General features: G+C 42.2%; 1 protein-coding gene across 5 annotated transcripts in view; it reads right to left on the bottom strand.

Annotated features, from left to right (window-relative positions):
- Positions 1–293: 293 nt before the first annotated feature.
- The window catches only part of clasp1a (cytoplasmic linker associated protein 1a), a 55845-nt gene continuing 41946 nt past the window's right edge, over positions 294–14192 (bottom strand). For all 5 annotated transcript variants that reach the window (XM_081720445.1, XM_081720446.1, XM_081720447.1 and 2 more), the window contains 10 exons: positions 13519–13665; positions 13049–13155; positions 11176–11323; positions 10626–10866; positions 8105–8161; positions 7461–7633; positions 6931–7059; positions 5757–5963; positions 5245–5361; positions 294–3101 (listed from right to left, as the gene is read on the bottom strand). In XM_081720445.1, coding sequence (XP_081576571.1) covers positions 3015–3101; positions 5245–5361; positions 5757–5963; positions 6931–7059; positions 7461–7633; positions 8105–8161; positions 10626–10866; positions 11176–11323; positions 13049–13155; positions 13519–13665 — 1413 coding nt within the window. In that variant the 3' untranslated portion in view covers positions 294–3014. The remainder of the gene's footprint in view (positions 3102–5244; positions 5362–5756; positions 5964–6930; positions 7060–7460; positions 7634–8104; positions 8162–10625; positions 10867–11175; positions 11324–13048; positions 13156–13518; positions 13666–14192) is intronic.

The following is a 14192-nucleotide window of genomic DNA, read 5'->3' as shown; positions in this document are numbered from 1 at the left end:
AAAATTACACCAATAAATCGCTGTCATTGAGGCTTTATGCGTCAGTGTTTTTAGATGTAGTGTGTTTTCTGTGCGTTTTAGCATTTGAGAATTTTTGGCCAGCTGTTAGGCAAGGGTATTGCCTGCATTGCAAGGAAAACCTTCACGCGGTGGTGATAATATTAACAAGGTAAACTGGTTTAAGACCACAACAGTAAGCACAGATTCATTCATTCATATTCTCCATACTCCACATTCATGCAAATTTGATTACTTTTTTAAAATTTGCCATAGAATAATGAAGCAACAAAGGATAAACTTTCAGGTTGGTTTATTTCTAGGGCAAAACAGACTTCGGTTGCAAATCGATCACTGGTGGCCCTTAAAAATGGGAAAAAAAACAAAACCCAAAAACCACAACTGTACAGTTGTCATGATAGAATAAAATAAATGTATAAATACAGATATGAGCATTACATGACAAAACAAAAATTATAACAGAACAATTTGTTGAAATACTGTCTGTGCCTCCATATTTCCACAGATTATCAAGAGACCCACTGGTGGACTTAAAGCTAATACTCGCAGTGTTAAACTTCAAAGGTGGCTCCTTTTAAATTGGACCCTAGTTCAAACAATATTAAAGATTTTTCTATGGCCCATGTTCTGAATCAGTTCATGGCCATTCAAAGAGAAGTCTCATATTACCAAGGCACGCACACACAGTGTACCTTTGTAAAAAGCCACATGCCCTGTATGCAGTATCACATGAAATCTAGGATGATTTCCCTCCCTGCCTGTCCTTCAATGTTATTATGGTCATGTGCATGGAGGAACAGACATGAACGTTTGGTAGAGTCATTGAGTCCTATTTGAATTTTGTACTTGGTTACCTCCCAAAAAAAAAAAAAAAAGAAAAAAAAAAAAAAAGGGAAACCCAACAACACTGTATTTACAGACCGGCCACGCTACTGAAGAAGCAGGCTGTCTATATCAGCAGCAAGGCGACTCGCTTCAGTGCAGCGTGATCTGTTGCATGCAGGCTATTTGCTAACATGCAAAAGTTGCAAAACCCAAGAGTTTTGCTCTTTTTTTGTTAGAGAAAATGGGGATGACTGAAATTTATGTACAAAAAACACCTGATAGCAAAAGCTGCACAGAGGAAGGGAAGATATAATTAGTGCCAATCGAATGGGATTTCACAGGGCATCGGGCCATGCGCTGTATTTACAGCACTGCTTTCACATTTAAGAGTGCACACTCAACAGAGTGGACTAAACATACTATGAGAACTAAAAGACCTAGTAGTGTTCGCCATCCTCAAAACATGGACCACTGAAATTGTTTAAATCTGTTAAGTTCAATAAGCAGTACGTTTTTATGTAAGCATTAAAGGTTATTATAAACTTTAACATTCTGTACTTGGTTTAGGTATTGGTGGGAATGGTAAAGTCCTTTAACTGAGATTCTCTTTTTCTTACTCAAATAAAACTCGTCAAGCTCTGCAGTTTCCTTTCGGTGTATTAAAGTCAAGTGGCTGTGAACCTGCGTGCCTCATATGTAACTTGATTACACTTATGGCTCGTACAAACAAATATTTCATCCAGCTCTTTACGACTTAGTGTTTTGAAAACAATTTACATTTCAGATTGTCATTTTGTTCAAAACGTTTTCTTAAACTATCTGTTTTCCACCCAGGATTCGACATTGAAATGTGTGTTAACCATGGCTTTAAAGAGATTTGAAAAGAAACTGCTGTTGCTGTCAATAACAGGAGAGTCCATGAGCTTGTATTATGAATGTAGGAATAACGTGTGCAGCCTTTTCTTTCAACTGTTGCTGAAAAATATTTTGGGTATCTGCTGACACTGATGAATTAACGCATCATTGTGATCAGGCCAGAACTTCAGTTCCTAAACCATATCCGCTCCATTCTTATACAGATCAAGAGCTGCACAAAGCTGTGTTGGACTCGTCATCGTGGTTCTACAGAATCAGTCAAAGATTCTGCCACTTTGTGCTCTGCCATTTTTTTAAGTCTTTTTTTTTTGTTGTTGTTTTTTTGCAAGAGCATTTCCAGTGTGGGCTGTTTACATGTGATTTGACCAACATTTTATGCAGAATATTTCCTCTACATTTTCTACAGATATGGAAAATCCTGGGAGGACTTGGAGGATTCAACTACATTCAGTAGTTTCTCTTGTTCCATCATGTGGACTGGTGCCACTATGGCAGAAGCATAACTGACCATAAACACTTAAAAAACAAAACATTAAAAAAAAAAAAAAAAAGATTTTTCACATCTTAAGTAAAGCAACTCAATATAATACAACTTCATACACTTTAAAACGGCCTTCGATAACACACATAAAACAAAATCTGAAGATAAAAGTTTTTCCATAATAGTTTCTGTGCTGTTCGGATACTAATGGAAACAAAGGTCCACATTTTGTTCTACATTTTTTTGGTTGTCATTTAAGCTGAACCAATGACGCTTCATCTTTTCTTATGATTATACTTAAAATCACTCGGCCAGCCAAATGATCCTCCATCACTGAGATTCAAGTGAAACATCTGACAAACAGCTGATCCCCATTTAAATCGGTCCCTCCAAATGGTGCGGTCATATGCAATTAAACAAACAATGTAACTAAACGCTACTGATTTGGGGAAGAAAAAAAAACCACTGCATTATTAAATTTAAATATCAAGACTTGTCAAGATTTAAATATGAAGACATTTCTTCAGAGATGAAGAAAGTCTACGCTTTAAAACAGAAAATACAATTAACCTAGAAACCGATGCCAGTCAAGGAAGAGCTGATCCGTATAATCCAGTGGAAAATAACATTTTAAAAAAAGAGAGAAACTGTGAAGGAAATCGCCAGAAATGTGTAGAACAACCCACAGAAGTATAACAGATGGCAACGTAATATGGACAAAGAAAGATGTCAAAGCAGTAAGAGAGGAACAGCAGTGTAGTGTAGGCACAGCCAAGTTCCCACTCGTGAGTGCAGGGCCCTGGACACGCGGGGGCTAGCTGTGTGAAGACACGTCCGACGAGCTGCTGCTGTTGCTGTTGGTGGTCTGGGCTCTTTTGATGTACAAGTTCAACAGCTTCATCTGCGGAGAGAACAGAGCATATGGGCCACACACACACACCGACTGAAACAGCAGCCATCAGCATCAGAGGGAGAAAGGGATTGCTTAGAGCTTGCTCAGCATCCTAGACAGCCACGCCCAAACGAGGAGCACAGCCGTGGAAGAAACAAGAAGCGCACGCACTGACCACTGCCAGCTCAAGAGAGCCACGAATGATTCCCAACAAAGAGCCTTGAGAGAAGGAACGCTTCTTCCTTGCAGCCAGCACCCCGGAAGTGGAAGGCACGGCGTCTTTGAGCACAATCACTGTGGCACGATGCCAAACTGACGAGCTCATGAAGCTTTAAAAAGGGACCTTACACGGCCCCTTCTTCACCACAAAAAAAACTGAATGCAAATTTTGCTGTGCAATGCAAGTGTTTTAATAATACACGGATGGTGCATTATTTCTAAAATGTGTAAAGAATAATCTTTTACTTTTGGCATTTTAGAGTTACAGCACTTTGGTGTCCAAAAAGGCTAATTCAGGTGAACGTAAGTATTGTGTATAAAATGGATATAGATGTTTGTTTGAAAGATTCAATATCACAGAAAACAACCAAATCATGTGGTATAGTCTTAAGGTGGCTGCAAAAATAAAAAATCTTGAAATTGATATCTTGAGCATTTAAGTTGCAGACTTCACAGTTCTGGTAAAGGCAAACGCACAACAGATCTACAGATCTAATTTGAACACATGGGGGAGAAACTTGCATGTTAAGATTTTTTTTCTAAGTTCACTTAGACATCCACGCTCAGTCTTATCTGACAACCTAAATATTACCAGAAAATCATAATTGCCATGAACAGCAGGGCAAAAGCCCAGGTTTCATTAGATTTTAAATCTAATGCGTAGTTACAGAAACCAGGATTTTATGGACTCATTTAGATGCAGCTTAATTCAGTGTTTTATCGTATGTGTCACCAGGTCTGAGTGTAATGAGTGGCGAGGCAGCATCTACTTTTGAAAAATATGCTGCCATTATCTTTGCATAACAAGGAGCCAGATCTCACCATTCTGTGCATGGGCTCAAATTTGTCAGCTGTATTTACAATGTACTGTGTAAAAGCATGTAGGCCACCGACAGATTAGTTGTTTTAGCAGTGGTATAATAACCATATATAATGGTTTCTCAGTCTATTTATTAACAAGCAAAATGTAGGGAAACAAAAAATATAGGAAATAAAACACATTTAAAATTAACAAACATTTTTTAGAACAAAATGGCTTCACAGGCACAAGTCAGTATATAGTGTGAGGTGACACCCCCCCCCTTGGTGCTAAGCACATCTTGAACTAGCTTGGGCACTTTCTGAAGTAATCTTCTGATATAAGAGAGCGATGTTCCTGCTATTGCTCAAGTGTAACGGGAGGTCACACTACATACTTGCCACTACAGCCTACAGAAGCTGTTTCTGGTATTTGTATTTTGTTTTTTAATACAGCATATGTATTTCCTGTATTTGTATTTTAATAAAGAGACTGAGAAACAATTATATATGGTCATTATACTATTTGCTAAAACAATAATTGTAATCATTAGTGAGTGCACTGAACATAGGGATGCTTTTTTGGTGTTTTTCAAACAAATTGGTTTGCTTAACACTTTTTGCAACACAAACTTCAGCACCCAGTCCTACAAATGATTCTCTCCATATCGCTTTTGCCATGAACACATACTGAGGCTTATGCTTTAAGTTAAAACTTCCAGGAGAAAAGAATTAAATTAAATTTAAAAAAAAATCAAAAATTAAAAATCACAATTTTCTTTCTAAAAAATTGCTGCACCCATCAATCTCTAAGAATGCTTAGAGTCGCCTCCGAGGTACGGAAGCCCACTTGCCTAACTCAAACCAGCTACTGCTGCACGGCTCGGCTGCTCAGCATGGTCAACATCGCTGCAGGTCGGACTAAAACCTTCCCCTCCCTGCAACCTTGCCATTCAAAACCAAGCTGCATTAAACCGGGGCAAATAAGACTGACGCTCCCAACACTGGGAGAAGGCAGAAATCGAAGGGTAAGTATATTAACAAAAGGGAGATGGATAAGGAGCTGGCCGTCTGGATGGGAGGACTGGGATAGGAGGTGGAACTTTGAGCTGGTGAGCATGAGAATCTCCGGTACCTTACTACCCGTGAGCTGCGACAGGTGCGGCTTCAGCTCCTCGCCAATCACAGAGTAGACGGCCACCAGGCAGAACACACTGGCCTTGCGAACACTACTTTCTGTGTTGTCGTAGCCCTGCAGACACACACACACACACACACTTATACACTCCACTACTCGCAGTGTAGCTCAGGGAGTGTGATACAGAAAAGAACAAATTGGCCACAAACACAGCAGTATTCTCACTGAACATGCTAATGTTAACGTACCAATACGGTAAACACTGAGACGATTTTCTCCAGATTTACTAAAGATCGAATTACCTGCACTTTAAAACTGTGGAGCCACCAACATTAAGGTTTAGGAGACAACATTAAGGTTTAGGGATGGCGGGGATTTTTTCCCCCTGTATTGACTGTGAATGATATGCCTGTTAAGTAGGTCATTTGAAGCTTAATATAAATTAAATAAATTTTAAGGTGTTTAAACCCTTGACGTGTAAAAAGCAGACACATGCAGGAAAGACCTACTTGTAAGAGTCCAGGGATGATGTCAGGCAGCAGTTGATGGAGGAACTCCTTGGAAATGCGTTCGATGACTTTAGTCTGCATTTTGATGGCCGCCAAGTTGATGGGGTAGTCTGCAGTCTGCACGATGGGACACAGGACCTTGATGCACTGCTCGGGGTGGATGGAGCCAGCCAGGGTGGAGGCAGACTCTTCAGCTGCCCGCACCACCTGCACACAGCAGAGCACCAGAGGAAATGCACTCACACCTTCCTTTTTAGATGTACGCATCAACGCGTTCTTCATATGACGAAAAAAACAAAACAAAAACATTACCAGACCGAGACACATTAGCTCAGCAGGTTAGCCTAAGCCATCAGTGATGGTTGTGTGTCACGTGTGGATTTCAGATAACATCCTCTATTTACTGGGTCTCATCGAGTACATTAATTAAAGTTTATGTTTATGGTCCTCAGGGCAGGTGTGCTGAGCCCTTTGGTTCATCCATTTATTCATCTGTTCTAGGCACTAAATAGTGCACATCTTACTTTAGATAAACTGTAACCAAGGTGTTCTGTTTCCACAGGTACAGGTGTTTGATTTTCATTGGAATTAAGAGAGACCAGTAGGCATTGGATGGACTTCTGAGAAAAGACGACCTTGAATTCGTCTGGTTGCTTATGAATGAGGGGTTCTTATGTTTTTGGAAAATGGCAACAGGCTCTTTAAAGTTGGCTGTGTTCCCGCTCCCTTAAGGCCTTTTAATATCTTCAGTTTTAGGATCCTCACTGAGAAGAAAATAGTTTGAGTAAGGCTAGAGGTGTTGTGGATGATGAAGTTGATCAGACAAGTCGATATGCAGAAGTTAAATGAATGCTGTGTTAAAGTATGGTAACATGCGCTTGTGATGAAGGCTGAGAGCAGAAACCAGACCTGCTCTCGATCCCACAGGTATTTTAGGTGACAAACGTGTGCTCTTACCACGAGACCAAAAGAGCTCTGACACAGCAGCCAGAACACACACACGCACGCACGCACACCCACCCACCCCTTCCAGAGTGTCAGTCTCCATCACACTATGCTCTTCTTCAGGGGGTGTCTGTCTTTGTGATATGTCAAATCACTTTAAATAGATGTTGAAGATAAGTTGATGACCAACAAAGATAACAGTGAAAGAAAAAAAAAAACATTTTCTAACCTCCTTGTGGGAGTCTTTGTGAGCCTCTAATGTCTTCATGATGGTGAGTTCTGCATAGTTCTTGAAGCGGGCAGGCTGACTCCTCAATATCTCCTTAAGCACTCTCAGAGCCAAGGCCCGGATGGTGTGCTTTCAGAGAAAAGTAGGAAAAATAACGCATGAACGCACAGCAAAGCTTCAGTCATACAGTGACTAAATGTCACTGAAGCACCACAATGCAAGTGAGTGAACGAAAATGAAATTAAATCCTTTTTTTTTGGGGGGGGGGGGGGGGGGGGATTCTACATCCATCTAATTTTTGCCGAAAAAATGACAAATGAAAGGTGTTAATAGCCCTGTAGCGCAGAAGTAAAGCTTTTTAAAACTTTATAAGTAATACTCCATGCACATTTTTTTCATATTGGAATCAACATGGTTTGTCTTTTCTCTCTTGCACAGAATTTGTAAAACAAGCTACAGGTCGCATGCTGCCAGAAGTCTAAGAGTGGAACCAGAGTCACGGCACCACAGCGGTTTGGGAGACGTCTCACATCTTTGTCTCCGAGCGTCTCGAGCAACAGCAGCAGGATGGTTTTGAAGTGCTCGTCCCACACAGCCAGGCTGTCCTCCCGTGTGATCTTCAGAAGCTCCACCAGCGCTGCCTTCCTCTCCTCCACCCGCTCATTGTGATTGGACAACTCCTTCAGCAGGTCTGCCACCAGATCTGAGAGATCCAGAAGACAGGACATGTAGAGCTCTGATTGTAGACTGAGGTAGCACTGACATTCCATAAAGCTGAGATGAACACGCTTGACAACATTTCATTTTTAATGGTTTTTGGATTAAGATTTTCTTCGATTCTTTTGCAAGCATTATTTGTTGTTCCGCTATGCATTATTAACTTCTGTACAGACATTTGTGGGTTGTTAGTTTTCACCCATGGCACAGAGCAACGACATAAGGAGCAGAAAACACTTGCTAATGTTAGGACAGTAACGTTCAAACTTTAAAACGGCATTATGTTAGTGAGTCAAGCATAAAGATGCCACTGGTAGAACTTTTCAGAAGCCATGCCATTCAGAAGAGTTAAAAAATGGGAAACATGGAAATGAACATGTCTGGTGGGAGGAAACACAAATGCCTTGATGTTAAAACAGGATGCAGTAATTTCTTATTCTAATGTGCAGGCCTTTACCAGGAGCAAAGCCCTTGGAGAGCACCATCCTGTTCTCAGCAGTCTCCTGCCGACGGCCTGTAGAGGAGAGGGGAGCAGAGGGGAGCAGGTAGGAGAGGAACGGGGAAGGAACAGGAGAGGACAGCAGGACTCGTGATGACAAACACTCTGTGAAACGCACAACACCTGCCCACCTCCGCTCCCTGAGGAGCGCTGAAAAGCGCTCCTGCTTTTCATACGGCTTCTGAATCGACCCCTTTTCCTCCATTAAAAAATTAAAAATCCCCAGCCCAGCCTTCCACTACAGCCTCGATCATTCCAGCGCAAGCTGTCTTATTTGCGGTTCGCTAAAACAATAAGCCGTGGGAGGCCATACGTGAGGCGATTTCATCACAGGCGAGGACGCCTTGGGCACGACGAAGTGGATTGTTGCTTTTATAAAGCTGCTGCAAAAACAATATGATGCAATGAACCCGTGTTTGCTGAATATTGCTCTTGATAAATAATCAGTCGAACACACTTCTTCCACCAGGAAATGTAGTCCAATCAGCTTTTGTTGCTAAGCAATACAATAGCAAAAGTTTAGTCTATCTAATGGGGTATTGCATTGATACAGAAACCAGTCAAAGCTGTGTGTATATAGAGTATTTTTCAAATGGCAAAATACTTAGATTTTACCACCTTGATCATATGAGACAAATAAGATAAATCTCTCACCAAGACATGTTGCGTATGTTCATTCTGAAACCAGTGGCTCTGTTTCACTTTTAACTGTTTTCCAAAATGACGTGCTATATTCCTTTTAAAACTACTAGAGCAACCAAAAGTCATACATCATATCTTCCTGTTGTTTTGGAGATTTTCACCCTGAACATTTATTCCTTCTGTGCCCTCACGTTACACCCCTTCAGTTCAGGTTTAGTGTGTGAATTCAGGCTGGCCTAATCGGGAAAGATTCTTCTTGAATCTCCACTCTAGTCCATTTTCCATCCTTCAGGAGCCAATAATTCCATGTACTCTGCAACTACCACTGCAACATTTGATCTCAAGCATACTCTGATTGTAGCTTCAAAGCCGTCTCATGGCAATACACTGCATTAAATCAGTTTATGAATTACTTTATATAAAGTAAGCAAGTTTTATTAACATTTAGGCTAGGCACTGAAACTAGCTCAAAGTGTTTTTTCAAAAAACTTAGTTTATAATGTAGCCTTTAATTTATTCATTGTATTCACTTAATTTCTAGTCCTATAGCAAGAGGTTTCATAGCTTGTTAAACTAGGATGTCCATATTTTCAAAAAAAGATGTATACCAAACCACTTAACATATTAGGCTTAATTACCTGACCATTAACATTTGCTTTGTCTACATGGCCAGATTATCTACTCCATTCAGATGTTACTTACAAATAAAATATATATTTTTTAAAGTACAGTATTAAAAAAAAAGATGCATTTAATTTCATGGTCATAGAATAAGCGAAAATCAGTTTCCATAAAACCCACTACTTCACTAGACCCTTTTCAGGAGTTGACGTACGCAGGTATACTTCCCTACTCCATTTTAGATACGAAAATGCCCTTTTAACAATTCACATGTGGGAATCCATTCTAATACAGATTTCCACTCAAACTCTGACTCATTTCTAGAATTCCACCTTTTCTTTTTAGATTTCTGTTTTATTAGACACTTATTAAACTATTAGGGGTGTGAGCGGAATAAGATGCATGTCAAACTGTTTGGTCACATGCTGTACAAGGACAAAACAGACATCGCAAACAAACACTCAACCCTCAGCTGTGTTTGGTCATTTGTAGGCCTGATTATGGCACCATACAAATGATCATATACAAGGTGAACTTCATGCACCTCTTTGGCCTTATGCTTCTTTGAAGTGTGCACGCACACGCACACACACACACACACACACACACACACACACACACACACACACACACACACACACAGAGCAGCAGTCTGACCAATGGTTGAATGTAGGACGTGTTCATTATCGACTGATTGTGGCATGCAGGAAGGCAGGACATATAAACAACCTCACAGTGCATGACAACTTTTAAAAGCAAACGTCAACATGAAAGGAAAGCCAAATCCCAAACATAGAAATCCTGGTCGGACACATTTTATGTCCCAAAAAGAGGATAATTCAGAGAAAAACTGGCTGTACGGTCACCCTCGATACACAACTGACGTTTAGCAGTCTTAATAAATACGTGATGAATAGTGTTTGTACCTGTCAAAGCTGTACTGCTCTGTTGGTCGGCCTAACCCAATGCAAACATGAACCTGAAACCCTGACCCAGGAGCTCAAAACCTGTACAGCATGTGCCTTCTCTGAGCTGGTATAAGGGATGTTTCAACGTCCGATATTACCCTCTACTGCGTTCGAACCATTTTAATTGTAGAATATCTAGCTGCGCTTTCATTAATACACACGGTGACGACAATACTCTGGTATGAAATGATGTGGGACAGACGAGGTGAGCGTGGCAGAAATGAATCGATGGCAGGGCTCAAACTCACAGTCACGGAACTGCTCCACATCGTCGTCGAAGACGGCCTCTTTTAGAGCACTCTTATCATAACCACCGATTGTTTCTCCGTAGCCGTAAGGCGCGAACTCGCGTGTCCTGGGCCCAGCGAAAGCACGGGGAGAGGGTGTGTTTAGCAGGGAGGTCTTATTGTCCAGGGCGGTTCGGCCTCCGTCCACCACGTCCAAGCCCAAGCGAGCATCGCACCCGGGGGACGCAGCTTCTCTCCCAACCTGGAGCAAGAAGAAGAAAAAAAAAGATGCTTTCGATCCGAGAAAAAGTGATCAATGCATAAACAAATCGCACGTGTGTTGCCAGAGCTGTTGCTGGAATGTGGTAATGCTTCGATTGCATAACATTAAACTAAAATATTGTAGAAACATATATATATATATAGCAAGCACGTGGTGTGTTGTTTGATTTAGCTTTGGAGTTTCAATGCGGAACTAAAGAAACAAAATTTGGACGCCGTACGCACACCAGCGATCAAAAGGGTAGGTAGTAAATGTCCTGTATGAGGAAACCTCTCTAAGAGAGCTTACGGCATCATCCTTCTTGCATTCACGTCTGATGGGCTCGTTCAGGTCTTCCTGGCTACGGTAGCTAAAGCTCTGGATGGCCTCGGTCACGCCACGCAGCGAGCTGTAGATCTCGTCCGAGTTCATGTTCTCCATGTCGTACTCCAGCAGGCTGTACGGCAGAAGAGAAGGGGAGGGAGGGTGATCAGGGTTGCACCGAGTGCACGCGGAGCTTCCACGCAAAGCCAGCGGCACTGGCGACACTTTGGCCTTGGGGGTGAGGAAACAGAGAGCGAGAGACGCGAACGCTGCGCACACTGTCGACCGCAAACATGCACGTCCTGTGTGTTTTTCAATGTTTCTATGCTATGAAAGCTATGAAACTATAATGCATTAAAGATATTAACACTCAGTTCTATTTACAGATGAAATCTTGGGTCCTTCAACATAAGTTGAGCTGTGACGAGCAGTGTAGCCCCTAAAATCATGCAAGGGCAGGCCAATCATGCAAAAAGGAAAACCCAAACTAATCATTTTCTGCAATCCTGCCTTTCCAATTGGTTGTGCAATTCAGTGCCTCTTCAATGTGACTGGCATTCAGCAAGTTGTAAGCAAAAATGCTGCTCAAATACAGCATGGTGATTCTTTCAAGATATACAACCAGTCAGTTAGTTAACCATTACAAAGTACCAACCTGGGTCATCACAGTAGACCTAAACTGCAAACAAGATACACGCATAATTCCTAAAAGCTCAATATAAAGCACTTGCATTGTCAAATGTACCGTTATCCTTAAAAAGCATATTAAAGATACAAGTAGTCATAAATCTGCAATTAGGTGTACAAAGTCAAAGGATCCTAAATTCTATCTTGACAAATTATTATAGCGATGTACTGTAGAGGACTTATTGCATGGTAGAGCAAGTTCTGAAGATCACGAACATACTATGCATCTCACAGTACGGGCCTGCAGCTACAATTCGACACTGAGTAGACCAACATATTACATATATAAAACAACACTCCTATGGTCTTTTAGAAGGCTTGCCACCTCTGCGAGCCAAAATTCTTAAGGGACGACTAAAAAGCCTGAGGTCATTTTCTGATGGGTCCTGTCCTGAGTGGGTGGGGTCTGTGCACCTGTGCCGCCCCTCCTCGCAGCGATAGGCTAGTGACTGGGTTACCTGGGTGAGAGTGCGCAGCGGAGGGCCCTGAGCGAGGGGGCGGCAGGGAGTGAGGGGTGAGGAGGAGGGGGAGCGGGGTGCTTTGAGAACCCATCGACACTCCAACCCCACAACCGACTGTGGCCAAAGAACAGCCAGAGAGGGAGAGAACGGGGCAGGAGAGGGGCACAGAAAACACACAAGAGGAGAGAATAAAGGAGAGGAGCGGAGAGGAACCAAGAGAAAAATAGTGGTTGGAATGCTGAGGTTAGCAGTACGAGACCAAGAGAGATTTAGAATGGACAAGAAACCCATAAACTGTCATCTAGGTTCAGGGCTTTCATCGCGACTCTACTTAGAGCTGGAGTCAATGGTGACTCATCACTCGCTACCTTAAGACCTTAAAATGCAACTGTACAAGAAGAACATCTGACAAATCCAATACACCGTAGCTAGATTACGCATGCTGAACGTCTGTGGCTCGACAGACGAGTGACAGACGACAGACGAGTGGCCATCTCAACCACAACTAGAGTACAGTTTTAGGGTTTTGAAGGACTTTTCAAGAAAGCAATACTGCAACTAACATTTATTTTCAGGTCAGTAAAGGTTAGCATGAGAGAGACTGAAAAGCAAGAGGCCGGGATTTGAAGTGAGCGTCTACCAGACTCCCATGCCCACAGCGCAATCATGCATTAGTGGGATGGCGAGGTCAGAATGAACATTCGGGTTACCTGGGCGACAGGCCACCATGGGAACAGTTTGTGGGGGACGTGAGAGGGCTCGCCCTGCTGGACGGATGCCGGGGTGGCGTGCGCCCAATGGTGTTGCTAGGAGAACTCTGTAAACAAGACAGAGGAAGATGATGAACTATGTTTACATCCATACACAAAAAAAACCCAAACATACATACTAAAAAAATTAACACAAACACATAAAACACATCATAATGGCATAGCTGAACACCTACCAAGTTTGTGACTTTTACAATGATATAATGTACAGTAATAATTAAACTCAAAGACAGGAAAGACGTGCGATCCGTTCTTGGCGCCCTCAAAAAGTGACTATATAATGATGACGGTGCATCTCACAGTATAATCTGTATAATCTGACTCTACAGGTACAGAGCATCTGTGGCAGGCTGAATAATGGCTGGCCACAGGAGAGCACAGGAGCGAAGCCAGAGGAGTGTGGCATTTACCACTCCAGCTGGGGTGCTGGAGGTCTTCAGGTGGCTGTGCAGCAGCTTGGTGGCTCCATCCTGGAATGTTTTGGGCAGAGCTCCAAGGAGCATGGTGAACTCGGGTGTGTTCAGCTCAAAGAGAGAGATCAGCACCACCTGGGCAGCCTAAACAACACAGAGTGCACAGCATCAGAGATCAGACCTCAGAGAGCTCAGGAAGAAATCGACATGCAAGGGGTTTCTCACAAAGCAAGAGACATTCCACATAGAAAGGTACAATTCTCAAAAAAGTTGTGTTTTTCCTCCAGTACCAGTTGCACAGAACTTGGATACCTTTACCTTACGTAACACTAACAGTGACACACGCGCATGCACATTTCAAAATCGCTGTTATTTTCTCACAACATACAAAGTGTGTTAGGTAGAAGAGAAAGACAGAGCCCTTTGGTTCTGTATGCTACCGAAAGAACAACAAAACTGCAAAAGAGTAGAATTCTAATTCTGATCAGTCAAATTCTGATAAATTACACCATCCATCCACCCCTCCCTCCAGATCACAAGGTGCAAGGGTTGTGATGTTCAGGAATCATTTGTGTGAGGCAGTAGTATGCATGTTAGAGACAGAGAAGGCATGTTTTAGGAGGAGTCACTCTCGCGGTGGTTAGAGGCCGGTGTGGCGTGCTGGTCGGTGG

The sequence above is a fragment of the Electrophorus electricus genome, chromosome 9 (assembly GCF_041902795.1).
Source record: "Electrophorus electricus isolate QZ-2024a chromosome 9, ASM4190279v1, whole genome shotgun sequence".
In the NCBI taxonomy this organism is placed as follows: Eukaryota; Metazoa; Chordata; class Actinopteri; order Gymnotiformes; family Gymnotidae; genus Electrophorus; species Electrophorus electricus.
Note: the sequence above shows the minus strand (reverse complement) of the source record. Positions and strands in the feature narration are given on the sequence as shown.